This window comes from Anser anser (assembly GCF_964211835.1).
Source record: "Anser anser genome assembly, chromosome: 2".
Lineage (NCBI taxonomy): Eukaryota > Metazoa > Chordata > Aves > Anseriformes > Anatidae > Anser > Anser anser.
The window spans coordinates 78,378,456-78,405,227 of record NC_139721.1 but is presented as its reverse complement, the minus strand read 5'-3'; the positions used below and the strand labels follow the sequence as shown (position 1 = coordinate 78,405,227).

Genomic DNA, 26,772 nt, shown 5'->3' with positions numbered 1-26,772 from the left:
CACCCAGCCGTTAGAAAACGCGGGGACCCTCACAAGCACCGCTGAGAAAGCCGCTCTGCGGCCACAGCCCCGCACCGACCCCCCCCCCACACGCAGCCCAGCCCGCAGGAAGCGAACCCCGAGAGCAAGCGGCGCCCCCCAGCCCCCCGCTGCCGCCCGGCACCCCGCGACCAGCCGCCCCCTTCCCAGCACCGACCTCACCGAGCCGCAGGACGCCGCCCCCCCGGATCGCCCCGGGGCAGGGGCGGCGCTGCGGGGGCCGCTCCCCGCCCACAGCCCGGCCGCGCTTCCGCCCGCCGCCGCCTCCGCTCCCGGCCCCGGCCCCGGCCCCAGCCCCGGCCCCGGCTCCTCCCGGCGGTGCGGGCGCGCGTGCGCGGCGGCCCCGCGCCTTCCCGGCGGCCGCGCAGGAGTTGGGACGTTCAAAATGGCCGCCGCGGCCGAGCCCGAGCTGCTGCGGGCGCCCGAGTAAGGGGGCGGCGGGGAGCGGGCGGGGAGCGGGCGGCGAGAGGAGGGCGGAGGACGGGGGGAGAGGAGCGGTGGGGTCGGGTCGGAGGGGGAGGGAGAGGAGGGAGACGGCGGCCGCGCGGCGGGAGAGGGGTTGCTAGGAGGCGGCCGGCGGGGCACGGCGGCCGCGAGGAGGGGGAGGAGGAGGAAGAAGTGGGGACGGGGCGAGCGGGGCCGGCACCGCGTGGCCTCCACGCCGCCCGGCCTCGGCCTCGTGGGGGGGGGGGGGGGGGGGAAGGCAGCGGGGAGCCGCTTCCTCCGCGGGCTTCGAGGCCGCCCGGGGCGCCGAGCTCGGGAGCCCCTGAGGCGAGCCCGCCTCCCTTCCCTCCTCCTCTCCCTTCCCCGCCTCGCCGGCCCGGCCTGCCCCCAGCGCCGGGCTCCCCGGCGGTACGAAAAGTGCCTGCGCCGGTGGAAGCGAGGAAGCGATTTGTCGCCGCCAGCTCCTCCTCCGCGTCCTCCTCCCGCCGGCCCTCCGGCGGCCGGCTCCCCGGGGTGCCCGGCTTCCTGCGCGTGTGGCCCCACGAGTTGGTTTCGGTGCTCGGTTTGTGTTGGCTTCCGCCTTAAAAAGCGGCCCTTTGAGGATTTTTTTTCCCTCCAGTTAATCCTGGGAGTAGAGGACGCGAGTGTACGTGCGAAGCACATGGGCGCGAAATAAGGGCGTTCGGTGTTTCGTAGAGAAACAATCCAGGGAAATAAGGTGGTGAGTGGAGATAGGGAGCCCGAAGGTAGGAAAAATGGGCGCCACCTCTTCGCAAATCTTCATAAACTTCCTGTGGTTCTCCTCCTTAAATTCCCCCACCAGGGAACGCGGGGCTGTAACAGGAGTGAGTCCCGACTCCTCTCTTTTTGAAGCCTCTGGCCCCGAAAGGTGCAGATACCTCTCTGCCTCATCGCTTTGTGAAATCTTCCTAAAAGGTTTCTCAGCCATGTAATTACGGCTCTGAAGTGTTTAAATGAAGTGAAAGTTTGTGCGTGTTCTCATGGCACTGTTTGAAGTAAATGGGATTCCTACGCATGAACTAACTGAAATATTTCGTGCTGACGGAATTTAATAATAATGGTGTATTTGAGGTACAAAAGCAAACAAAACTGGTGGTCATATTAGCAGTCCGGTGGCCTGAGATGCTGCTGTGGGGGTGTACCCCATCTGGAGCCTCTGCTACCAGCTTGCTTTTGCAGAAAGCGAGGTGAAGTTCTTACATAACATGGCGATACGTTTGATTAAAAAAAACTCCTTCTAGCTTTTGGTGTCACCTTATCTGGAGCAGCTTGAATAGATTTTTTTTGTTGTTGTTGCTGTTCCGTAATATTTTTATAATGCATTGGAAGGACATCAGTGTGTTAACAGGGTACTCTCCCAGCTTCCTCTAGCCAGCTAAAAGAAATCCTAAAAGATGCATGGTCACCTTAATACTCCCCTTGTCACATTTCTCTGCCCTTTTGCTAATTCATTGCACTGATGCTCTTTGCTGTGGATTGCAAATCCAAACTGAGAAAGTTTTAAACCGAGCCCTTTTTCTTTTTTGGTATTTCTTGTGCCTAATGTAACACTGAATGAACTCATCACATAGTTTGTCCTCTTTCTTTCAGATACTTTATTGTCACAATGGTGTCAAGTGACAGGAGGGGGCAGTTAAGAGGGATACCCTTCTTTTGCAGATGTTTTGCTTGAGTAAGCAGTAGTAGTGGTAGAGATGTAAAAGAGAAAACATGCAATGTTCATACTTAAGTTTCTAATAGAAACTTCAGTATTTTTTAACTCACAGTCTGTCCCCTTGGAAAGTGAAGAAAAACATTTCAGAACAATAAAGGGCTAATGGTCTTAGCAAATTATTTCGGTGAATATCACCAAAATTTGTTTTGATTTGTTTTCCAGTACTTGAATTTGCACCAACTCAGGTAGGAGAGAATCCTGAACTGTGCTATTTGAAGATCCTATTCCTAATTGGGAAAACACTTATCAAATTTATAGTGAGGTGCCATCCTTTAGATGTCTCAGAATATTTCTGATACATTTATGCTATTGGATTGCTGGGCATAAGACCACAGTATGAACCTAGCGGAGTTCAGAGGATACCTCTACTTTTCTGTGCACATCCCACCAGTGCTTCAGACCGTTGTGGTCAGAGAACTTCTTTTCCATGAGCAAGGCTTGAGAAAGATCTGTATTTAAATGACTGAAGTGTTGGTAAATTCCAAAACTAGTGCAGGTGAGGCGAGTTTGTGGAAAGGTTAATTTAGCTGGCACCTGTGCTGTGATTTGGCAACAGCTTTCAAAAGGGAAATATCCATCTTAGCATAGCTGATAACTTAATTGATGTTCTGAAGGTATTTGATAAACACTGTACAAGTCTGTTGATAATCCAGTTTTGGCTTCTAAGGAAGATAACACAAGTGGATGCCTAATATGTCAGGGCTGAATAATGTAACTTTTGAAGGTGTTGTACTAATTAAATTGCATATTGCTTTGACTAGCTAATTGAATTGAGGTTTTTTTAGACGCTACCATTCTTATTTTAATAACCTGGTGTATACTTATTTTCTATTTTTTTGCCCAGTGCCATCGTGCAGGTCTAAAGACAACTACTTTTTTTCTCAGGAAGCTGATAGTCTTCTATATACGATTGGAAGGCTTTTCTGAAATTAAACTTCCTTAATTTCTCCTGTCCTTGATAGTGTTCCCTGCTTTGCAAATATAAATAGATTATAAAAACAGTTATTTTCCAACAGGTGTATACACGTACAGAAAGGAGTAACAAGAGAATCAGTCTGCTCTGCATGAAGTTTTGCACAATGGTTTACTTAGGTGGTCAGAATCATCCCTTGGCATAAGTTTTGGTCTTGGAAGCAAAACTGTGGCCTGCCATTTGAAAGTACTTTTAAAAGGCATAGCTTGAGATAGGCATGTGAGTAGAGCAGCAAATAAGAAAGATGATGGATTGACAGTATGCATAAATATGCAGCGCTGTTATACGCTGTTAGCAGGTATCGTCACTGTTGAACGTAAAACTGTAAACATTGATTTCACTTGTTTTGTTAGTGTGTTTGCTGTATCTTCCTTCTGTGTTTTTTTTGCAGTCAGCTGTCTGTTCTTGATGAATCTGCTATTATAACTTTGTTACAATGGCTGTACATTTTTAATTCTTTCAAAAGCAGATAAATACTACTTCTATCATAAAAGAGACTAGCAAACTAACATGAGTTGAAGGAGTGCAGTGAGTTGCTAGTACTGATCTGTATTTGTTTTTGCAGGGCTGAGGATGCTAATGTGTCTGAGAAAAGTACAAATGAAGAAAATGGGGAAGTATCGGAGGCAGACCAACCTCAGAACAAGCACAACCGACACAAAAAAAAGAAACACAAACATCGAAGTAAACACAAGAAACATAAACATTCTTCAGAAGAAGATAAGGACAAAAAACATAAACACAGACACAAACATAAGAAACATAAACGGAAAGAGGTAGCCGATACTTCTGACAAAGAAGATGGACCAGCTAAAAGAACTAAAATTGATTTTCTGGCTCCTCTGGAAGACTTGGAGAAACAAAGAGCATTATTGAAAGCTGAACTTGAAAATGAATTAATGGAAGGAAAAGTCCAGTCTGGTATGGGATTAATATTACAAGGTTACGAGTCAGGATCTGAAGAAGAGGGGGAAATTAATGAAAAAGTGCGGAATGGGACTAGGCCCACAACTAAGTCAAGCACCAAGGGGAAATTAGAACCTGTGGAAAATAAAGCTAGTTCCAAGAAAGGAAATAAGAGTGAATCAAAAGAAAGGACTAGGCACAGGTCTGACAAAAAGAAAAGCAAGGTGGGAGTTGACGGAATCAAAGAGAAGACAACTAGAAGCAAGTCAAAAGAAAGGAGAAAATCCAAAAGCCCTTACAAAAGAAGCAAGTCTCAAGATCAGACAAGGAAATCAAGATCTCCGATGCTTAAAAGGCGATCTCAGGAGAAAAATAGGAAGTCTAAATCTCCCCCAGAAGACAGAAATAAGGCTGATGATAAAAGTAAATCAAGAGATCGCAGAAAGTCTCCGGTTGTAAATGAAAGTAAAAGTCGAGATCGTAGCAGAAAATCCAAATCTCCAACAGAACTCAGAAGCAAATCCAAAGATAGACGATCACGGTCCAAAGATAGAAAATCTAGGCGATCAGAGACTGACAAAGAAAAAAAGCCAATTAAATCTCCTTCTAAAGATGCTTCTTCAGGGAAAGAAAACAGGTCCCCTAGAAGACCTGGCCGAAGCCCAAAAGGAAGAAGCTTATCTCCCAAACCACGTGAAAAGTCGCGAAGAAGCAGATCCCCTCTCTTTAATGATCGTAGATCTAAACAGAGTAAATCCCCCTCTCGAACCCGGTCTCCAGGTAGAAGACTGAGGAGTAGATCAGTAGAAAGGAAAAGAAGAGAATCAGAAAGGAGGCGTCTGTCTTCTCCCAGGTAACTTGAAGATGTCATGAACAGTTACAAAAATGCCTTATGGGGTGAACTGTCTTCTAGTTTGGTGTTTCTCTTTTATTTTGGAAATAGCTATTAAAAGGGGAATCCGACCGTATGTTACGTATGTTTCTTTGTATGTGTTCAGGTTTCAAAAATATTCCCCCCAGCTGCCAGACATGCAGACTCAGTGTTGGTTGTTAAAATACTGAGTTACTTGCTGCTCGCACCAGTACTGTGAACAAGTTTTATAGCTCAGGTTTGGCCTTTTGTCACTCTGTTCGATTCAGATTTGAACTTCTATTTTGGTTCTTAGTTAATAGGTCTGTTTTCAGGAATTCCTGAGGAGAGAGATCTCTCTCTTTTTCCACTACACTTAAATGTCAGTGTTGGCTAACTGTGGGTAATTAACACCACCACCACCCGCAAAATAGTCATACTGTCAGCACGATGTAAACAAATCTTTAATATCAAGATGTCCTTCTTAGTTGTATTTTCTTAAATGTTCTGTCACTCATTTGCTATAGGTATGGTAGCATTTCTTTGTATTGATCTGCATTAATGGTGAGACTGAGCTCGTTATCATTGCCGTATTCTGTATACACCTAACTGAGGGAGGACAGGCTGAAATCTTTTTAGTGTACTTTTAACATTTGTTTTAAAAGGCGGTATAGCCTCTGAATAGAAGTTACCTTGAGATCTGATGTAAACCATCAGGTAATAATTTCTAGCATCCCCTTCTCTGAAGCTGACAAGGCCTGGGTGGTAAGTTTCCAGAGAACAATAAAAATGTATACTTTTCTGAAAGATAACTCATTAAATGCAAAAACAGTTCAGCAGGCAAAAGAGTTCAACATTGCTTTTGGATGATGAGTAATTTTTAAATAACTTTAAACTTTTTAACATGGATTTTAGCTTCACACATTATGAGAATTAAGAAGTATGAATTCGCACCTTGGAACCACTCAGATATAACTCAGTAAATAAGCATCACGTAAGTGTGAAAGTCGTTCTGCCTGCATCACTGAAAGTTACTCTAGTTTCAAGTATGGGTATCTTCCACAGGCACAGTTACCAGCTTGCTTTGACTGCGCTGTTGATAAGCAATAGTGCAGGTGCTTTGGAGAATGACCCCAGTGGTGTTAACCAGATTAAACAAGTATTGTAAATGCTACCGGTTTATCTGACTGCTTCTTGGTGAATGGGCACGCCGTTAAGCTTCTTTGACGTGGTATTTGTCTGTCTTAGTGTTTTACATCTTTCAGTTTTCATTTCTAATGACAGCTGGCATTGTAGCCAGTTTGAATTAGTTGTCTAAACACTACTTCAAGTGATGCATATGTCTAGAATTGTGCTGTCAAGTTCATAGAAAAGTAACTTTGACAACACTGTGGTGAGTAGGGGACTACTGAGAAATATCCTCTGCTGGAAGTGTTTGGAAATCATCAGGAGACGTTTTTGTGGGACACCTTGAGCCAATGCTCCTATGTTGGAGTATTAACTACCTGTAACTACCCAGGCTGCCAGAGGAATTCAGGAGCTTTGACAAACAGTTTTAACCACAGATTCCCGGTAATTCTATTTTTTCTGTTTGTTTCCTGTGTTCTAGTCATGTAAGATACTTAGTTCTTTGACTGAAACTGTTTTTCTTACAGATATTTTGGCAGTACAACCACTTTGTTAATTAGGAAGCCTAGAACTGTCAGTTTATCTTCTTCGTATTATTTTTTTTTGGTAATACTGTTCACAAGAACATAACCTAAATTAGATGGGATAAAGAGATCAGCTTGCTCCACCATTGGAGTCTTGCAGAAACTGGCAGAACTTCTGTATGTGCTTAACTTTTTGTGTCTTACCATTCACTCTTATGCATCAGTTCTGTATATGTGTCCATTACACATAGCTAGGGTGTTCAAACCTGATATAATAGTTGCACAAAAAAATAAAAAATCATTACAGAATGGGTGGAATTAATCTTTCAGACCTGAGAGACTTTGTTCGTTGATGGCATGCAGCAACAGAAATAACTTGTCCTGATTCAATTTAAAAGAAAATTAAAAGAAATAGAATAGCAACAGTTTATTTGAATATTTGAACAACGGTATAGAAATATTTCTAAGAGTTTATGTTGCAGCCTTGTCAGAATAGTTGTCAATACTTTTTTAGCATTCATTCTTTACAATTTTGGGTTGAAGTCTAGCTGTCAAGGAATACAATTAAGCTTTTTAATATCATTGGCTCATCAAGGATTGTTTTTCCTTCTTAAATAATTGTGCATCTATGTAGATAAGAATGAACAAATTTTGAACAGTACGTGGTATCATACTTCTCTAAATTTGAGAAGGGTTAAGTGAGAATTGTAGTTTTCAGCTGCTGTACTAGAATGTGTGAAATGCTGAAACTGTCCAGTTCTAGTGCCCAAACTGAGGAAGACGTGGAAGTCATTGCTATGGAGTAGCTTTGTGCTAAATTTAAACTGTATTGTAAAGTTTTTGAGAAAATTTCAATAATTAGTTTTTGGGTTTTCTTTGTTGCTTAAATACGGCTTCTGATAAAACAGGCCACTATTTAAGTAAGACCCAAATACTAGCTTTGCTTTAAAACCATTCTCAGCTTTATCATAGTAATTGAGCTCTGTTTCCAGAATTGTCCTAAACTAGACCTACACATGGGCACGTATTTCCCAGGGTGGGAAGAAACACACAAGGAGGGCAGCCAGCTCTGCAGTACACTTTTATCCATTCCTGCCCTCAGAAGCCCACCTGGTGGACCCTCACCTGCAGTGAGATACTTAAAGTGAGCTTTTAGAAGGAATTGCAGGTTTGTTGTTTTTCAGCTTGTTCCCAATTTTACTACTGTTCTTTCTCTTTATTTTAAGAACGCGGACCAGAGATGATATTTTGTCCAGACGTGAAAGATCAAAAGATATCAGCCCACCCAGTAGATGGTCTCCATCCAGAAGGAGGTCTCGGTCACCCATTAGAAGGAGGTCTCGGTCACCTCTTAGACGTAGCCGATCACCAAGAAGGCGGAGTAGGTCTCCTCGGAGGAGGTAAAGATACCACAGTTCTGTTTTGTTTCTTCAAATATGAATTAAAAAACACTAAGCATCTCCTGTGTGTAAAAAAAAAAAAAAACCAAAAAACAAAAAAAAAAACCACATGCATTTTCAGTCCACATTTATGTGCTAGCAGAGTTGAATTAATTTTGTGCTCCACAAATTGATTTATTACTGGGAGTTGCTGTGTATCTTTGTTTCTTGAATTGATTTTCCTCTCTTTCTTTTTAAAAAAAACAAGAAAACAAAACCAAAAAAAATAACCCTCTTATGTTACTAGGGATAGAGGCCGAAGAAGTAGATCTCGTCTTCGAAGGAGGTCCAGGTCACGTGGTGGCCATAGACGTAGGAGCAGAAGCAAAGTTAAAGAAGACAAATTTAAAGGTAGTCTTTCTGAGGGTATGAAAGCTGAACAGGAATCTTCATCGGATGAAAAGTAAGTTTTAAGATTTAACTTAAGCTTCTTATCTAAAAATACAGATCCACTTACATGGAGAATGAACTGATGTTTGTACTTCATGCTGTAGTTTTTGGCTTGTCACCTAAAACCTTAATCACATGTTTTAGTACTTATAATCTTGTCAAATGACTGTTGGGATGACCTGGAGTATCAAGATCTGTTGTCTAGCGGGCAGGCCAGAGGGGATGATGTATGGTTTGGTTGCTAAATTCAACTTGATTAATATCTCGTGAAAATCATTTGGTCTGTGTGTATCTCAGCTTATTGCTTGAAAAACTGTAACAGCTGAAAGGATTGCCACTAGCAAATTGTTTTTATACTTGCTGAATATCTAATTAATCCAATTGAATAAAAATAAGCATTCATAACAATCAGGTTTGCAGTTACAAATGAAATGCTGAGTCCCAGTGAGATAACAAAAGCCACCTTTTCTCAGTAAGGAGATGTATTAAATCCCAGTGTGTGTATTTACACCTTTGCTTTCTGACCTAGCTGAACAGCTTTTGTTTAATATTCTGTTGTGTGCTTTCTACACCAAAGAACTGCATTTGATAAAATTCAGTATGTAACATTATGTTTATAATGTTATATAAAAAGTAATTACATTTTTATAGTCTTGAAGATTTTGATTTGGAAGAAGAAGATGAAGAAGCAGAGATAAGACAAAGAAGGTTACAGCGGCAAGCAATTGTTCAGGTACATGGTTATATTATCACGTGGGTTCCCCCTTCGTGAAAGTAGATAATGTATTTAGTTATACATGTGAGTTTATTCCCATGAAAGTCTTGCTCCTTGTAAGAAGGTGGCAGTAGTGACAGGTATTACGTGATTGAGTCCCCTGAAAGAGAGCTGAGGCCAGGCCAAGGGGTTGTAATTCTAAACCACAAGTTGGGTGTCTTTTTTTTTTTAAGGGTGGCATTTGGCACATGGTTAGAACGCAGTAGGCAAAATGCTTTAGCATATTTATTTGTAAAAATAGTGATCATAATTAGTGCCGCTTCAAATAAGGTCTACGTTATAATAGTCATATTTTGAGTTTTATGCAATGCTTGTTGTAAAAATTCCTTAGAACTATGATTTTTTTTGTTAAGGACTCTATTTCACTCTGTGTGCCAGAATGGTTTCAGAATAAATTTGGAAGTATTGACATTTTGTCAGGCCCAAGGAAATAGTTGATTTTCACTAAAATCGACGTTTATGGAAATAGAAAAATTGCCTGAAAAGACACAACTCTTTTAGCCTGATTTTTTTTTTTTGGCTTCAGTGGTAGTGTGTTGTAGCAGAATAAGTTTTCACAAGCTGTATCCAATTCTACATATCTGTTGCCATTAGAGATGTAGGTGATTATGAAAGCTTAACTTCAGCACAAACCATTCAGAATGAGCATAAAAAATAATTGTGATAAACTGCGATGCTGAGATTAATAATTCTGTTTGTTTAGAAATACAAGGGCCAGACAGAAGACAGTAATATATCTGTGCCATCTGAACCAAGCAGTCCTCAAAGTAGTACGCGTAGTCGCTCAAATTCGCCAGATGACATCCTAGAAAGGGTAGCTGCTGATGTTAAAGAGTATGAACGGGAAAACGTGGACACATTCGAGGCATCAGTAAAAGCCAAGCACAACCTCATGACGGTTGAACAGAACAATGGTAAGAATCTGAAATACTGCTCTACAATGCAATGTGTGAAAGCTCAGCTCTTAAGCAGAACACTGCAAGAGACATCACTTGGTTTCTTTGTATACCTTCATAGACCGTCTGCGATGCACCCTGTAGTGTTTGAAAAACTGCCTTTTTTTGTCCTTTGAAATTGAATTACTGTAAATCTTCCAAGCAGTCAAAGGTGTGTCTTTAGTTGCCAAGCAAATATACTTGGGCTAGTTTAACTACTCTGGTAATTGCAGCATCATGCTGTTTAACCTGCAAAACCCTTTAGGAGATAGTTGGACAGTTACTTTGTGTTTCATATCATGTACTAGATATATCTTTGGGATCTAAATAGGCTGTGTTCTAGTGGATGGTACTTTGCAGTAGTAAAGCTGCATTTCTCTGGGACTGGTATCAGGACAAACTGCTCTGTAGTTTGTCCTGGTGTTCCCTTGAGCAGTATGTTTTCAGATTATTCTTGTGCAGTGGAGGTAGAAGGAACCATACTAAGCACCTTCCCTCTGTTAAGCAAAGCACAAGTTGAAACTGAGTCTTTTCTATGCGTACAGTCAATAATATCTTGTTCCTTTTTTTGTGAGAGGTATATAATGTTTTCTAATTTTGTCCACTAAAGTATACAGAAATACAGCTGTTAATTACACAGGCATTTTTAAGATAAGAGATTTTTTTTAAAAAACTGATCAAATACACCCATGATGTCCAGGATTTTTTTATATTGTTAGGATTCTGGATCGGGGTGGCTATAACAACAGAAGGAAACAGTGGATCATCTGTTTTTTGTCAGAGCTATTTTTGATTTATATCCTGCCCTCCTATAGAGGCATGATAGTAAGTCGCTGAGGAACTAGTTAGTAACTCGTAGCCCAGTGAAAATGTAAGCAACTGAAACTAAAAAGAAAACTTAAGGCAGTTGCTGGAAGGGTCTATACCTGCAAACAACGGTGTCAGCATGACGGATGGTTTTTTGATGCTTTCAGATTTCAGTCCAGGTATTTTGTATGAAAGTCTGTAAGCATTATGAGAACTGGAGAATACTGAGGTAAACAGTTTATTTTTCTCCATTGCTTAATAGCCTAAATGGAGTATGGTTAATTCACTATGGTCATGAAGGAATGCTATCATAATTTGTGTTACAAAATAGTTTGAAGGTTATGTGCATTCACTAATGTGTGCTTAATTTGTATTTCTTTGTTTTTATCTTGTCAACCAAGTAAAATGTCTTTGGGACTTTAAAGATGATTAAAAGGTGAGAAAGGGATAATCTTGCCCACATTAAGATTCTCTTATGTTTCTCTTTTAAACATAATTAACTTTGTCTTTAACTGTAAGCTACACAAGATCCTTTTTGACGTGGCTGAAGAAAGCACTAACCAAAGAAAGGGTTTCTGGGCTTTTCAACTGTTTTTTAGTAAAATACTTCGTGATTAACAGAAACCCCTGAACTTGTATATTAAAATCATGTCTGTTTTTTTAATACATATACGCTCAGCCCTTATCTGTAGGGATTATGTACAGTATTTATTCTTTCTTTCTGTTATGTGAGTTGCTTGAAAGCTGTCATACTTAATTTTTCAAGGAGGTGTAAATTTTTTTGAGAGCTTTGAAGAACTTAACCAATCTGAGTTTTGTATTTCTAGGATATAAAATGGTATTTGTTAGAAATGTTAGTAAAGCCACCTGTTTGCCACCATATTGATTTTGAGATTACAATTTTTGACTTTATATTGTTACAATATATTGGTAACAGTTATAAGTTTGTCATCTTTTTCGTGTTGAGTAATCTAAATTTCCTTTTAAGGTTCAGCTCAGAAGAAACTGCTAGCTCCTGATATGTTCACAGAATCAGATGATATGTTTGCTGCATACTTTGATGTAGGTAATTCTTAGAGATGAAATGTATCATTTTTTTTCTGCTTGATTTTTGTTGAAGAGTTGCTGTCACTTGAGGTTTGTGGGAATGCTGATTTGTACAAGCACGTGTAACTGAGTGGATAATGTGTTCTTTTGATCAGCTGAGGCAGACAAAATGGTTGTTAGTTAATATTTCAGTGGAAAAAAAAAACTGCTGAAATTAAGAGGATTTTTGCCAGAGGAAACAGTTAGGGATATCTGCTGTTTAAATGGGACCCATGATTGCACACAGCAACAAACTTGTTTATACATTATTCTTTTATGTTCACGTTAGCATGCTGCACTGTTTCTTCTTCAGGGAAGCGTACTTTCTGCAGAGATTTGTGTATGGTTAATTAGAAAGTGTCTGTATAGTGTATTTTTATTTGCTAATGATGCTGTGTTGGAGTAATGTGGTGGCTTGTTCCTGGATGAAGAGTTGCATTTCCTGTTTTTACGTTTTGCGCTATTCCAGCAGCTTTTCTGTAAATGTGCTGAAGTGGCATGCAAATCTTGTCAGTCCAGTGAATAGTTTTGATACTAGTTGTTGCTGATACGCAACAACTTGAAATAAGTACAGGTAACAACACTTTTCTTAACTCAAATTCTCCAGTTAAACTTGTTTTATGGCAGACATAATCTATTAGTTTTGACAGAAGCACTGGTGACAAAAGGCTGCCTTGGTATCACTATAATACACACACAAAAAAAATCAAAACACTTTAACCTGGAAAAAGATAAATACTTAAAGAACAATGGAGGTTTTGTTTTTTTAAAAAACTTCAAATTTGCAAGTAGGGATTTAAATAGCTTGTAAGTAACCAGTTCCCCTTCTAAAAAAACTGTTGTGCAATTGAAGATGCTTTGTACTACCCATAGATTTGGATTTGTGAATATTGCCAAATCTGTTAAAAGATGTCAACAGCAATTGTAATAATTGTATGACCGTAAGTATAATAGTATGGATTTCGTGAAGTGTCACTGAATGAACAGAAATTAAAGGCTTAAACTATTAGTTACCCCTCAAATTGCTAAACTTTACTACAAACATACTGTATGCAGTGTCTTATTCAGATGATCCAAAATGTGTGTTCTAATTTGACTTGTGTAGAATCTTTGTAGGTAATAGTTGAAACTTGGCCCATTTCTCATCTTTAATAATAGTTCTTTTGTTTGTCCCCACCCCCTTCCCTTGCAACAGTCTTCAAATGCTTGTATTTAAATAGCCTTTTGTGTTCAGTAGTTTCTCTCCTACAAGGTAAGTGTGTTTGTAGTGTGGGGAAGAGCATTGTTTCAGTAGGAAAAAAAGTGCCTAATCACATGGCCCTGGTTTGTATTAGTAAACATTAAGGCAAAACATATAGCTGGACCATGCAATCAGAGCTGTTAATTTTGTTCTTTTTGTTTCAGAGTGCTCGTCTAAGGGCAGCTGGGTTTGGAAAAGACTTCAAAGAAAACCCAAATCTCAGGGATAACTGGACTGATGCCGAAGGCTATTATCGTAAGTCATGTTGATTTCCAACTATAGCTAAAAGAAGGATGCTAAATGGAAAAGATCGTCATGTAGAAGTACTAAAGCATTCTAACGTAGATGTTCTGCTCTGCCTTCACTGAATGTGGCATGCCCACAGTAGTTTTCTGGTCTTGCACACTTGTGTAGCATCAAGTTACTCATAAATTATAAAAAAAAATAAAAAATATCATTCAGAGTAAAACTAAAACCTGTCCATAGTCACAGCCATGACAGCAATGAGATCACCCTCACAAAGGAAGGGGTGCTTGCCAGGATCTGAAACGAAGTGAACCAGCATCCAGTAGAATACAGATAACAGTTGTGGTAGTTGCCATCTGCAAGTCAAATTGGAGATAATTGAGCATATTTCACTTCACTAGTCAATATTAAAGCGCAAAGTGTGAAGGCCAAAATATTAATGTAATGGATTAAATGCAGGCTTTAATCTCAGGAATGAAAATATTCCAGGCTTTGATTGAAGCACAGTTTGTTCTCTGTAGTTTCCACAAAGCTAGGTGATATAAAACATTGTATGTTAGGAAATTTAAAATTGTACAATTTTTTCCTCTTTCTGAATTATACAGAATCATTTATTTTTCATAAAATGTTTTATGATGCATGTCACTCGTAACTCTTACTTTAAATTACTTGATTTTATCCTTCAGGTGTTAATATAGGTGAAGTTCTAGATAAACGTTACAATGTCTATGGTTACACTGGTCAGGGAGTCTTCAGTAATGTAGTACGAGCCAGGGATATGGCAAGAGCAAACCAAGAAGTAGCGGTTAAAATCATCAGGAACAATGAACTTATGTAAGTAATGTTTTTGTTTAATAATACTGTAATAAAGCACGTGAGACTGCTGGAAGTCTTTCCCGATGTGATTTGAATCTTCCTTTGTTTCAAGTGAAGTAAGAGATTACAGCTGTGATTCCAGCCTATTCTGCTAATATGAGCCATGTAATTGGAAGCCTTGAGGACTGTTTACCTGCACTTTACAGCTATCACAGGAGCAGGGTACTTGCATTTTCATCAGGCACTTTCTCATTTGTAAAGCTGCAGGGTATGGTGGCAAGAAACAAGCTTACAGTTATTTTCATGGTCTGCCCAGCCCTAAGATTTCTGAGATGGGAGTTGTAGACTGTAAACTGTTGCTTTGATGGACCAAATCCATTTGGCAAACTGTGGGTTGGATACTAATCAGTCATTTCTAACTTACAAAAAGACCTCTAAATTAATTATCTTTGCACATTCTTTGTATGTGTGCATGCATATAAGATAAGACAGTGATGAGACGCTGCCTGTAGGACAAAAATTACTGGAGGTCTTTTAGAATGAGTGAACATTAAGTAGGGTGATGTATTAAACTACAGTATGTTATATGAGGACTTGTCTCTAATAGTCGTTTTCAGCATCTGCTACAGTATTGCTGCGGTCGTGTGTTATGTGTTCTTCCATTATGGGCAACTTAAATGGAAATCTCTTCCACTTTTTATGCATTTTATTTTGGAAGTTTTAAAAGTCGTCTTGCTGTCTGTGTAACTGGGCTATTTTGAGCTATATGAATAGTATCTAGGAACATTTAAGAAAAAAGGTAATAAGCTGTTTGTTTGGTATATTAAGGTAATTCGGTTTGGGTATGTACTTGAGCGTAGTCGGTTTAGTTTAAAACTTTTTAAATGGTGTATGTGGTTAAATAGTTTTTGTTTGAAATAGTGTCATATTACAGGATGCAACCAGGAGGGCGGAAGAAAGGACAAGTAGGTTAAAAAGTCACGGGTGATCAAAGAATTAAATGGGTAGACAATGACAGTAAACCAGCTGTTGTTTTTAAGCAGTGCTATATTATGTAATCACAAGACACTTCTCGTTTTCTGACAATTAAAACAATGCAAGTAAATCTCTAAATTAAGCAAGGTACTAGAATCTCATTTTGTTTTCTAATTCTGCTTCGTTGTTTTCAGGCAAAAAACTGGCCTAAAAGAACTGGAATTTTTGAAGAAGCTCAATGATGCAGATCCTGATGACAAGTTTCATTGTCTAAGGTTGTTCAGGCATTTCTACCACAAACAACATCTCTGTCTGGTATTTGAGCCACTGAGGTAAGGTGACAAATGGATGGGGTTCTCTGTAAAAAGTGAGGTAGTACTAAGCAATCTTTAACTTGGCTATTGTTCTAATTTTGACACCTTGTTCTATTGCCAACATTCAAGAACACTAGGAACTTAATCCAGAGGCACACATCTACGGTCTGCTGAACTAGTTCAGGTTTACATAGTGTCATTGTGAACTTTATGCCTGGTCAATATTTGAAACAAAATAATGCATTATTAAAGATGGTTCATCTCACCAGTGCTCCTCTTAACTGTTTTTTAGTCAAAAATTTTTCTCAGCTTTCATAATTCTTTACAAATTTGGGTTGAAAATGCATTACAGGAGAGGCTGAGTATATGTATGTTCTATGAAGAATGCGTATACAACAACCCAAGAAAGAAAATCAGTGGTTTGCACACTCACTTTTTCAAGTAATTAGGCTTCTTTGGCAGGTTGATTGTAGACCCTCTTTTTTCATAGATATAGATGCAGTAGTTACCTTAGTTCCCATTCCTACTTAGATGTTGTTTGTATCCACTGTTTTTCTCTGTATGTCATACTTTAATTCTTGCCACAGATACTTGAGGTGAAGATAAGTCGTTTGCTGAAGCAATACAAGTTTTATGAAATGTCTACTTGTTTTCATTAATAAGCCATGTGACAAATTACTTTCTTGTGCTGTGCTGTTTCTTTGTAGCACACTTGTACAGTGTTTCTATCTAGTGATGGTTTTGTCCAGGAATTGTGTGGTCTTTTTATCTGCTGTTCATCATCAAAAAACACTGCCTCCTCAACTTCTATCTTTTGGATATTTTCTTTTTCATTCGTTTCTCAAAAAACTCAGTACAGGGGCAGGACAGTTGTTAAGAAAATGCTGTTCATGTGCAAAGAAATCCTCTCAAATTAATCTGGATTTAAAATGTATTCTGAAGTGATGTCAGTCCAGTCTAGTAAGTAATTATACAGTATAGGATAGATCTGATTGATCAGCATCTTTGTTTATTGCTGTAGAAAATAGTGAGGTATATATCTGAAGTTGAATGCAACTTTTCCCAAAAAATGTCTAAAGTTAACTAGTTTCCTCATGTTCATCTTAGATTTTGAAGGCAAGCATATTTTCCCTTGCTAAGTTATTTACTGTTCTTTCTCTTTCTTACAATAGCATGAATTTACGAGAGGTGTTGAAAAAGTATGGGAAAGATGTTGGTCTCCATATTAAAGCTGTGCGTTCCTACAGCCAACAGTTGTTCCTGGCTTTAAAACTTCTTAAAAGATGCAATATCCTACATGCAGATATTAAACCAGATAATATTTTGGTAAGTAATAAGTAATCGAAACCTATTTTGCATGGACAATCTAGGGTGTAAAATCAATATGTGGAATGAATACCATTCTGTTTATTTGGGTTAAGTAAAAATTTACTTCACCTAAAAGGTTAAGAAAATGTTCTGAAATAACGTCATGTTTTGAAATGAAATGCTATCATGGTATAAATAAGTTAGTAAGAAGTATAATGCAGCATCTAAATAACATCTTTCATACAATCTTTCTCTAACTAACCTGCATCCACTTGTATCTTTTTAGAAGGTAGATCTTCCAAAGACAGTATCCTTTCTTAGGAAAAATCTTGGGACTTCTTTTATCAGTAGTTAAGTGTTTTTGCTTTCTGCAAAATGGAAATAATTTGGTTAAACTTGGAAGTAGATTCTTCTGTTCACATGAATGAGATGATTGGGAAAAGTCATTCATTCTTTTTTTCCTATTAAACATTACTGTTAGCAGTGTAATAGCTACATCAGAAGAATCAAGTGTGTTGACTTCAGTTTTCTTGCTGGTCACCCATGAGACAAACACAGATTTTTATTTAATTTAAAATGGTTACTTCTTGCCATCTCTGCAGTAAAATTTACTGGTTGAGCATGAGATATGTGAACAACACTCTGTTTTATGAATGGTACTCTGGATACCAGAGGTGGAAGTCTAAACTGTTACAATTGGATTATCTAGAATGAAATCCAAGTCCAGCAATGATATTTTTGCATACTTTGTAGAGAATGGGATGACTGCATATCATTGGCAGCCTCCTGACACCTTACTGAGTCTCTGTAGTCATTTCCAGAAAGCTTTTTTATACAGTTCACCAGCTGTGAAATAATGTTTAACAGATTTAAACACTAATTTAAATACTAATATAGTGGTTGACTTGACCAAGTAGATACTTGAATGTGTGACTAGGCAGGAAGGAATATGACTGGATTTGTTTTAATAATAGGAAGTCTATCCATTATTACTGAAAACAGTAGTACTTACCTGAATAACATGCTGGCCTTGACAATTTTACATATAAAAATTGTTTCCTACTACTACATGTTCAACTTATATGGTGTTCTGTCTGTCTCTTAAAAATTTCTGTATTCTGTTCCGAAGTGTACTATTTTTCATTTAATTGTAATTATATTAGGAAGTTCTAATACTACTTTGTTATAGCTTAATCAGGAATCTGACAGGGAAAAAGGGACTTACATTGTGTACACTGCTGCATCAAAACTAAACTTTTGACACCCAGAAGACTTGCTTTCATGTAGATAATAAAACCATTAGTTCACCTTAAGTAACTATCCAGTTTATGAAGCTGAATGCAGTAATTCCAGTCTTAGGTGACCTAAATAAACAGTCTATTTCTTATTATTTAAACTCCAATATGGAGTTACCTGTGAAAAAGTGTGTGTGTGTGTGTGTATATATATATAGATATAGATAGATAGATATATAAGATAGATATATAAAATACATAACAAGTGATTTGCGCACTAATGACTACAAATTCTAGAACGATGTTTCTCTTGTAACCTGTTTAATGTGCATGTTACATTCATTAGGGATAGGGTGGTGCAATTAAGCACATTCAGGTTTTTAAATGGCTTTTGGTTGCCCTTCACATGACATGTTTGGTCTCAAATCACACTGCAGAAGTGGCTCACTTATCTCCTTAGAGATTGACATGCCTTTGCATCCTGGACTTATCTTGAGTAGGATATTGCGTGCCTGTTCAGAAGATGCTAACTTTAATTCTCTAGGGACATAAGTAATATTTAGACGATGCTTGAGGGATTACCTTTTCAAATAACTTTTGTACCAGCTCAGATGAAGCTGGTGCCATAATACCTTGGAAGAGTTGTCAGGGCACTGTAGCAAATGGTGTACCGTATTTATTAACTATTTAGAAAGTACTGTGATAACTGTATGTGGGATTTTATTGTTCTTTTCATTATTTCTAAAACAGATGCTAATGTAAATGATATTCACTCAGTAATCCTTCACATGCCGTTCAGTGAGTGTCATGCCATGATTGTCCAAAGCTATGAGAGCTTATTTCTGACTTTCTCAGCAGATGTCACTATTAGTGTGTTCTGTGCAGAAGTTTTAAAACAAGCAGACAAAAAAAAAAAGCTTTGGGAATATTTTCTGTTTAGTTTTTGATCATTTTACAGATGGAAGCTGCTAAGTAATGTGTAAATACACACTATTGATGCAGAAATTAATAGATGCAGAAATAATGAAGTAACATTGAAAAAAAGTAACATGGTAAGAGAAAAAGTATGTGAAACTGACCTTCTTCATGTTTCTTAGGATCTGAAGATGTTAACTGTCACTTTCGGTTTAAGAAGGTATGGTTCCTTAGAATACAGAGAAGATTAAAATATGGGAAGAAATTGCAACTTAAAGGCTGAATATTTTTCTTATCTCTGACTTAAATGTATTGTTACTTTCACAGTGCTGTTGCCAATTTTGTCTACAACTAGTGCTAATGTGTATTTATGTTTAACTTTTTAGGTGAATGAGTCTAAAACAATATTAAAGCTTTGTGATTTTGGATCAGCTTCGCATGTTGCAGATAATGATATCACACCATATCTAGTTAGTAGATTTTACCGAGCTCCCGAAATCAGTAAGTATTATTTTGGATTGGCTACGCTTATTTTAAGCAGCAGTAGTATATACCAGTAGTAGCAAATGAGAATTTGACTTGAGTTTGCTTTCTGCTTGGTCTGAGCAAAATATCACTCTGGAAATATGATGGCAGTCAAAAAATTCAGACTTGAAAGCATGTGTGACTCTTCATATGTGTTGGTGGTCAGCTCAGTGAGGGCAGGGAGAAGTCATTCTGATTTGTTACAGTTTTGTTTAAATTCAGAGGTATTGTTCTGACTTACTGGTTTTTGACTGACTTAAGGTGTAGTGATTAGTTTGGGTGTAAGGTAAAAGTCTGTCTTTCTAAAATCGGGATGCTTAGTGAAAAGGCTTGCATCCTTCATTTATGATAATTAAGGTTCTTATTTCTAAGAGGAGGAGCACCAATATAGTTTCCAAATCAGATTTTATTATGTCTGCTATTATGTCCTTAAAGCTGCTTTTATGGAATTAACTTGCATTGCTCTGTTTCAGTTATAGGAAAAATCTATGACTATGGTATAGATATGTGGTCTGTAGGCTGCACATTATATGAACTTTATACAGGAAAAATACTCTTTCCTGGCAAAACCAATAACCATATGTTGAAACTAGCCATGGATCTCAAAGGAAAGATGCCAAACAAGGTATGAAAAATAAGTATGTGACTTTTAATTAATATCTGAAACCGCTGTTATGAACAGCAGAACATAATTTCTACTTCCTGCCTGAATTCTGCTTCTTATCATATACATCTTCTCTTAACAGCAAGTAAATATCAGACATCCTCTGACTGTATAATTTATATTGATTTAAAATCTTAAGAAGTGAAAGTATACAGCTTCTTTTTCATAGACTAAGTATAAAGTGAAAGCAGAAAACTTCTAAGCACTGACCTGAAAAAGATACGTAAGTCAATGGAAGATGCTCTCCTTTTGCAACTGGCTTGAACTGTTTTTTTATTCAGTCTAGTTATTTCTCACTGTCCTTTTGCTATATATTTCAGAAATACTAAATTATTCATGTTGCAATCAGTTGGTAGGTGTTGATGCTAATTGTGGAATTGATACAGCATAGATATCTTGCCTAAAAACTCTTGCTTTTCCCTAATTTTCCAGATGATTCGAAAAGGTGTGTTCAAAGATCAGCACTTTGATCAAAATCTCAACTTTATGTATATAGAAGTAGATAAAGTGACAGAAAGGGTAAGTCCTTAATGTGTCCACTATTACAGTATTTCAAATGTACCTTGATAACTAAAAGTAATATTTTGTAAACTATCAGAATGTCCTTTTGCAGCAGTGCGTACAAGTTACATAATTATAAACTGGTAGAATAGAAGTTTCTAAACTGGTAGAATAAGAAGTTTCCTATGATTCAGTAACATGTTTTAAGAGAAATATTTGGAGGTCAAGAAGGAGCAGAATACCCCCGGTGTATCAATACTGGGTCCAGTCCTGTTCAGCTTCTTCATTAATGGTCTGGATAATGAGGTAGAGCGTACCCTCAGCAAATTCACAGATGGCACAAAACCACACGGAGTGGCTGATACCCCAGAGGGCCACACAGCCATCCAGAGGGACCTCAACAGGCTGGAGAGATGGGCTGGCAAGAACTTCGTGAGGCTCAGCGAAGTCCTACACCTGGGGAGGAACAACCCCAGGCACCAGTACATGCTGGAGGCCATCCAGTTGGAAAGCAGGTCTGTAGAAAAGGACTAGGAGTCCTGCTGGATGCTAAGCTGAACATGTCAGTTATGTGCCCTTGCCAGTAAGAAGGCTAACAGTATTCTTGGCTGCATTAGGCAAAGTATCACCAGCAGGTCAAGAGAGGTGGGTGATCCTTCAGCTCTTCTTTGCGTTGGTGAGGCTATGCCTGAAGTACTGTGTCCAGTCCTGGGACCCCCAGTACAAGAGAGACCTGGACATGCTGGAAAATGTCTAGCATAGGGACACAAAGATGATCAAAGGACTGGAGCAACTCTCCCATGAGGAAAGGTCACGAGAACTGGAATTATTGAGCCTGGAGAAGAGGAGGCTCAGGGGTGTGGCACAGAATCTTAACAATGCATATAAATACCTGAAGAGAGGGTACAATGAAGATGGAGCCAGGCTCTTTTCAGTGGTCCCCAGTTTCAGGACAGGAGGCAGTGAGCACAAACTGGAACACCAAAGGTTCTCTCTGAATGTCAGGAAGCACTTATTTACTGTGCAGGTGACAGAGCGCTGTCATAGGTTGCCCCAAGAGGTTGTGGAGTTTCCTTGGAGATCTTCAAAAGTTGTCTGGATGTGGTCCTGGGAAACCTGCTATAGATGGCCCTGCTTGAGCAGGAGGGTTGGACCAGGTGACCTCCAGAGGTCCCTTCCAACCTCAATTATTGTGTGATTCTGTGAAATCAGTTTAATTTTTGTAGGTGAAAAGGCTGTCTCTGCATAACCTAAGCTTTAATAACTAAATAAAAGAAATTCTGCCTTCATTTCAGAGAAGGGTGTCAAACTTCAGTGTAATGCGACTGTTGCACAGAAAGTAGCAGTGGCCTCCTACAATTTTAACATGCTGTATTTATTAAGAACTGCAGAATTAGTGGTCAGATAGGGGACACTTCCTTCCCGAGTGGAATTTTTACATTCTCTGTCAACAGGGATATTAGGTTCTTGTATGTACCTGCTGCTGGTAAAAGATGCAGTCTGGCCTACCCCAGTGGCTTTATTTCCACTTTTCCTTTGCCAGCCATGAATACTTATGATGCCATGTGATGATGATGAAGGGTGTTGCTGATGAGAGATAAGATAAGCAGCAACTGTTTTTGCAGTGTTAAGTTGTATACAAGGTATGGGGGTTTTGTGTGTCAGATCTTTTCTACAAGGTTGCCACTTTTGTGTTTGTAGGAGAAAGTTACTGTAATGAGCACCATTAATCCAACCAAGGACCTGTTAGCAGACTTGATTGGGTGCCAGCGACTCCCTGAAGACCAGCGTAAAAAAGTACACCAGCTAAAGGACTTGTTGGACCAGATTCTAATGTTAGATCCAGCTAAACGGATTAGCATCAACCAGGCTCTGCAGCACGCCTTCATCCAGGAAAAAATTTAAACCAGATGAAGAAGTTCAAAGGGTTTGAGTAATTAAGATACAAAGACTGAAGAAATTTCACAACAGTTATTAATGTATATAAACATAAATATTTCCCCTGCAAAGTTGAGGAAGAAAAGATGCATTTGAATTAACATCAAGGCTGATATTTCTTTTAGAAATGTTAGAGTAATTCTGTTTTTGTGTCTTATGTGAAAATTTTCACTGTAGAACTGTTTTAATTGCCAAGACTGCACAGAAGTACAATGCTAATGTATATGGTTGCAGTTCGTATATATTATAAAAAAGAAAAAAGCATCTGCTTAAAAAAAAAAAGCAGTAATACTGGGTGGTTGATTTGTTTTTAGCAGACTTGGCTTCATTTTTGTCTTTAAAAAATGGCCAGCATAAATGCTGTTTATATTCACATTTTCCTAGGTGTGTGTGTGCAGGCCACAGCAGCATGCCCTTGGTGTAGTCAGTGCCGAAGGGGGTCTGTTCCTTCTTGAGCCTGCCCGCAGGGATGGTCTCCTCTTTTAAAGCAGGTTGTGTACAACTTTCAGTACACTGAAGGTAAGCTAACCCATCAACATCACCGGTGTTTAAGCTGTTATTTTACTGGAACAACTGACAAATGAGAGACAATAGCATTGTGGCAGAATTCCCTGCATGTTTGATAAATGATCTTGTTTTATTTTCTGGCATTGCAACTGTGGCATAGTTACAACTTCCGTTCTGTTCATCACATTTAAAATTTTGAGAGTGCGCACTTGATGGATAGAGCGCCTTCAGTGTACTGTTTCTTATTACTTTAATTTTTTTAATCAACTTGCTATAGACTTTGTATACATTTTGTTAAATACAGTTCACTATGACATAGAGCCAATACTTACAGAAGAGTTTTCATTTAGTAATTACATACGTTGGGATCTCATTCAAAAGACCTTATATCTAAAGGATAGATAGACAACATAATGAAACTTTTTAACTATTTGTATGTCATTTTGAAAGTGTACTGCTTTATGCTAAAAGTGTTTCATTTGTTCATTGTTTTCATTATTTGTGATCATGTTGTCTTTCAATACAGGCATAAACCTTCCACTCTTGAACAAAGCAGCTGCTTTTTAAAAGCGGTAATTGCTTCTTTACCTTTTATTTCTTTTGTAAATGAAGCTTTTCTTTAAGAAATGTGACTTTAAAGTGTTGTCTCTTGCATAAAACAGTTGACACTTACTTATTGTAAAGTGAAGATTGTTCTGCTGCATGTAAAGTGGACCATGCAGATTTCTGTATGTTTTCAGTATGCATCATTAGATAATAAAGTCTTTTGTGAACAAGGCATTTGTAGCCATTTTTAAAAGAATCTGTCTTCAGAGATGGTAAATCAGGTAATTTGTAAGAACCACCCCTGCATTTTCTATTAATCATTTAATTAAAGGGACTATTAAAAATTATGTTCTTTGGAAGAACTATAGGCTATATTAGTTAGATATATAATTATCACTGCTTAAACAAAAAGAAAGCAAAAAAACCCCTACAGATACTGTCTGTCTGCTTTCATTGTAATGAAATTATTCCTGTAGGACGTGGGATTAAATTCAGGCTTTAACTAATGTTTGTGCTGTTTTTCTCACTTTTCCTTTTGATGGTGCTGAAAGAGAAAAAGGAAAGCGAGTCACAGGCCACTCAACGCCTACTCCATGGGGTCTGATTTGCTGAGACACCAACTTCACCTTCCTAACAAGGTTATTTCTGACAGCATGTGTAGATAAACATTTAGCAACAAGTTAAAAACAGCTTGAAACATTTGATTTGGTTATACAACAGGAGGAAAACAGAATCAAACTTTTCAGGTCCTTACTGCTGTTTTAATGTTCTCTTTTACAAAATTAAGAGGTTCCTCTTTACGTTTTTATTAATATATTCTGAAAAGGTGTGATAAACCCACTGGTTTCACATATTTTATAATAATTCTTTGAATTAAGAAAGGGTTTTTTTAATCCATCTAGGTATATAGTGACAACAATCATGCACTCTTAGTGCACTCAGGAATGGAAAATGAGGCAAAGCAGTCATTCTGCTGGTGGGGAATAAATACCCCACCAAGGAGATGTAATGAACTACCTACAAAAGCAGGCAGGAGATGGGTGGGTTTATATGCCTATTTGGAACCTTCAACCTGTCTCTTATAAAGAATTTTACAATAAAAAATTGAAAAAAAGTAATCAGACTTTATTTCCACATATTAAGGTATCTCGTACATACCAGAAATAAATTCAGCTTTCACACTTAATGAAGTACTAGTTGCTTGCTAGTTAAATGCAGAAAGTAACTTGCACTTCCACAATGTAGGCAGCACTTCTGAGGGCAGTTTTACACAGGTAGTAACAGCTTATTCTTTCTGTTGCTTTGTAATTTATTCTTAAATTAGGAGTAGAAAACAAATGAGTTGGTGATACAAAAAGCAGTAGAAAAGATGCACCTTAATGCCTACAGAACTGTTTTAAGCTACTCTAGAGAAGCATAAAGTTGCTCGTTCACTTGTTCTTTGTGTTGTAGGTGCAGCTCAAAAGAAGATGATGACTACCAGAAGACATGAACAAAGGTTTCTGTCCTATAAAAGATATGAAAAGTACTCCTCATATAGTTCTGTCCTAATCTTTTGGTTTCCAGCATTCCAATTAGAATTGATTAACACTTCTGCAGTATTGATAATTCCTGAAGCATACTTACTGTATGCCTACTGTGCTTGTTTCATTTCTGGTTGAAGAGATTTGTAATTGTGATTAAATGTAGGTAAATAAGCATGACTGTTTAATGCAAATTTCTTAAAATGATAGAACGATCGCTACAAAACCTGTCATTTAGGAAAGTCTGCCATTTGCTTTTAGCTAGCAAATAGTTGAGCAGGTGATGTGCTTTTTTCTTTAGCTTCAGCAGGTTCATTAATTCTGTCAAACTGTATTGTTGATGCAGAGATTAGCTGACAGGCATTATTCAAAACGTGGATTTCAGTCCTGCATCCAGTATCAGTTTCAGGCATTTATGTTGACAACAGCAGAAGACCTTAATTCTAACTTCAAAAGCCTTCAGAATCAAAAACTTCTTGACAAGGTTAAGGAACCTCTTCAGTTTTAGCCAACACCTGTCCTTGTAGCCTCTGATCTTTAAGGACAGCAGAGAAGCTGCTGATGGTCACAGCAGTCAACTGAATTCCAGTGGCTGCAGCTTCGTACAAACAGAACAGTTAGGCAACAAGGCTTTCTTGTTGAATTATTTTTCAGCTGATCTAAGAAGGGAGGATAATTTATCTCTTCCTTCCATATGTGAAGATACAATTTGTATCTTTACCTGAGGTCCTACCTACTGAAAGTCTGGTTAAATCTACTGTGCTAACACCTGTTTACTTTTCCCTCATGGCGACAAGGGACTTCACGTATTTTAATATGTTTAGTTTACCACACATCTAGAGCAAAACAAAATACTAGTTCTTTGTATTTAACTCAGATTCCTAAGGAGATGAAATGCCCTGTCTTTTCTTTTGTGCTGCAACAAATTAAATATGCAGTTAGATTGTCTTTTTATTACCATGGTATATACTGCTTTAAATAAGAAGTTAAAATCTGTTTAAGAGCCTTTGATAGATAGAATATAATATTCTGTAAAATATTTTTAATAATACTTTATCTCCATACATAGGGTAAGTGGCATTAAACCTCTGAAGAACCTTTATATGTATAATGACCCGTATAAAGAAGGCAGACCAGTTTGTGAGACTACTGGAGATAAAGCAATCTTCTACAGTATGTGTCAGATTGTAACGCTGCGTGGAGAATGCTGGGAAGTGGCAATTGCTTGAAGTCAATAAAATATGCTTAAAACTTACTTGGATCAGATCTTTTCTGTTGTGTTCACAAGTGGGGTACTTGCAAAACTTCTAAATGCATGGATGACTTTGAAATGTATTAAAAACAATTTTTTTGGAATGGGTTTGTCTGCTTTAGGTGTCAGAGGTATTAAAGGCTTGGGGGATGCTGTGACAGCTGTCTGTTTTTTTGTGGAGGAAAAGAATGTAGTGTTGATAGAGATGACTGCTGAACTGCTTGGTTGATGGCATG

The 26,772-nt window shown here is 38.4% G+C and overlaps 2 protein-coding genes across 4 annotated transcripts in view; one reads left to right on the top strand and one right to left on the bottom strand.

Moving 5' to 3' along the window:
* LOC310894780 (uncharacterized protein) overlaps positions 1 to 332 on the bottom strand; it is a 76,054-nt gene extending 75,722 nt beyond the window's left edge. For both annotated transcript variants that reach the window (XM_083825311.1, XM_083825312.1), the window contains exon 1: positions 197 to 332. The gene's annotated coding sequence lies outside the window, so the exon portion shown is untranslated. The remainder of the gene's footprint in view (positions 1 to 196) is intronic.
* PRP4K (pre-mRNA processing factor kinase PRP4K) lies at positions 308 to 26,539 on the top strand. Of its 2 annotated transcripts, XR_014580157.1 has the most exons (19): positions 308 to 465; positions 3,757 to 4,950; positions 7,826 to 7,999; positions 8,286 to 8,441; positions 9,080 to 9,161; positions 9,907 to 10,117; positions 11,934 to 12,007; positions 13,436 to 13,526; positions 14,204 to 14,351; positions 15,503 to 15,640; positions 16,795 to 16,948; positions 19,467 to 19,581; positions 20,079 to 20,230; positions 20,702 to 20,788; positions 22,472 to 23,227; positions 23,742 to 23,787; positions 24,313 to 24,399; positions 25,214 to 25,259; positions 26,354 to 26,539. XR_014580157.1 is itself a non-coding variant. In XM_083825303.1 (15 exons), the coding sequence occupies exons 1-15, from the start codon at positions 425 to 427 to the stop codon at positions 22,673 to 22,675; spliced, it is 3,021 nt and encodes a 1,006-aa protein (XP_083681429.1). In that variant the 5' UTR covers positions 308 to 424; the 3' UTR covers positions 22,676 to 24,014. The 2 variants fall into 2 exon arrangements, 1 of the variants encoding a protein (XP_083681429.1); XM_083825303.1 differs by lacking the exons at positions 24,313 to 24,399; positions 25,214 to 25,259; positions 26,354 to 26,539 and having other exon boundaries at positions 22,472 to 24,014.
* The last annotated feature ends 233 nt before the right edge of the window (positions 26,540 to 26,772 follow it).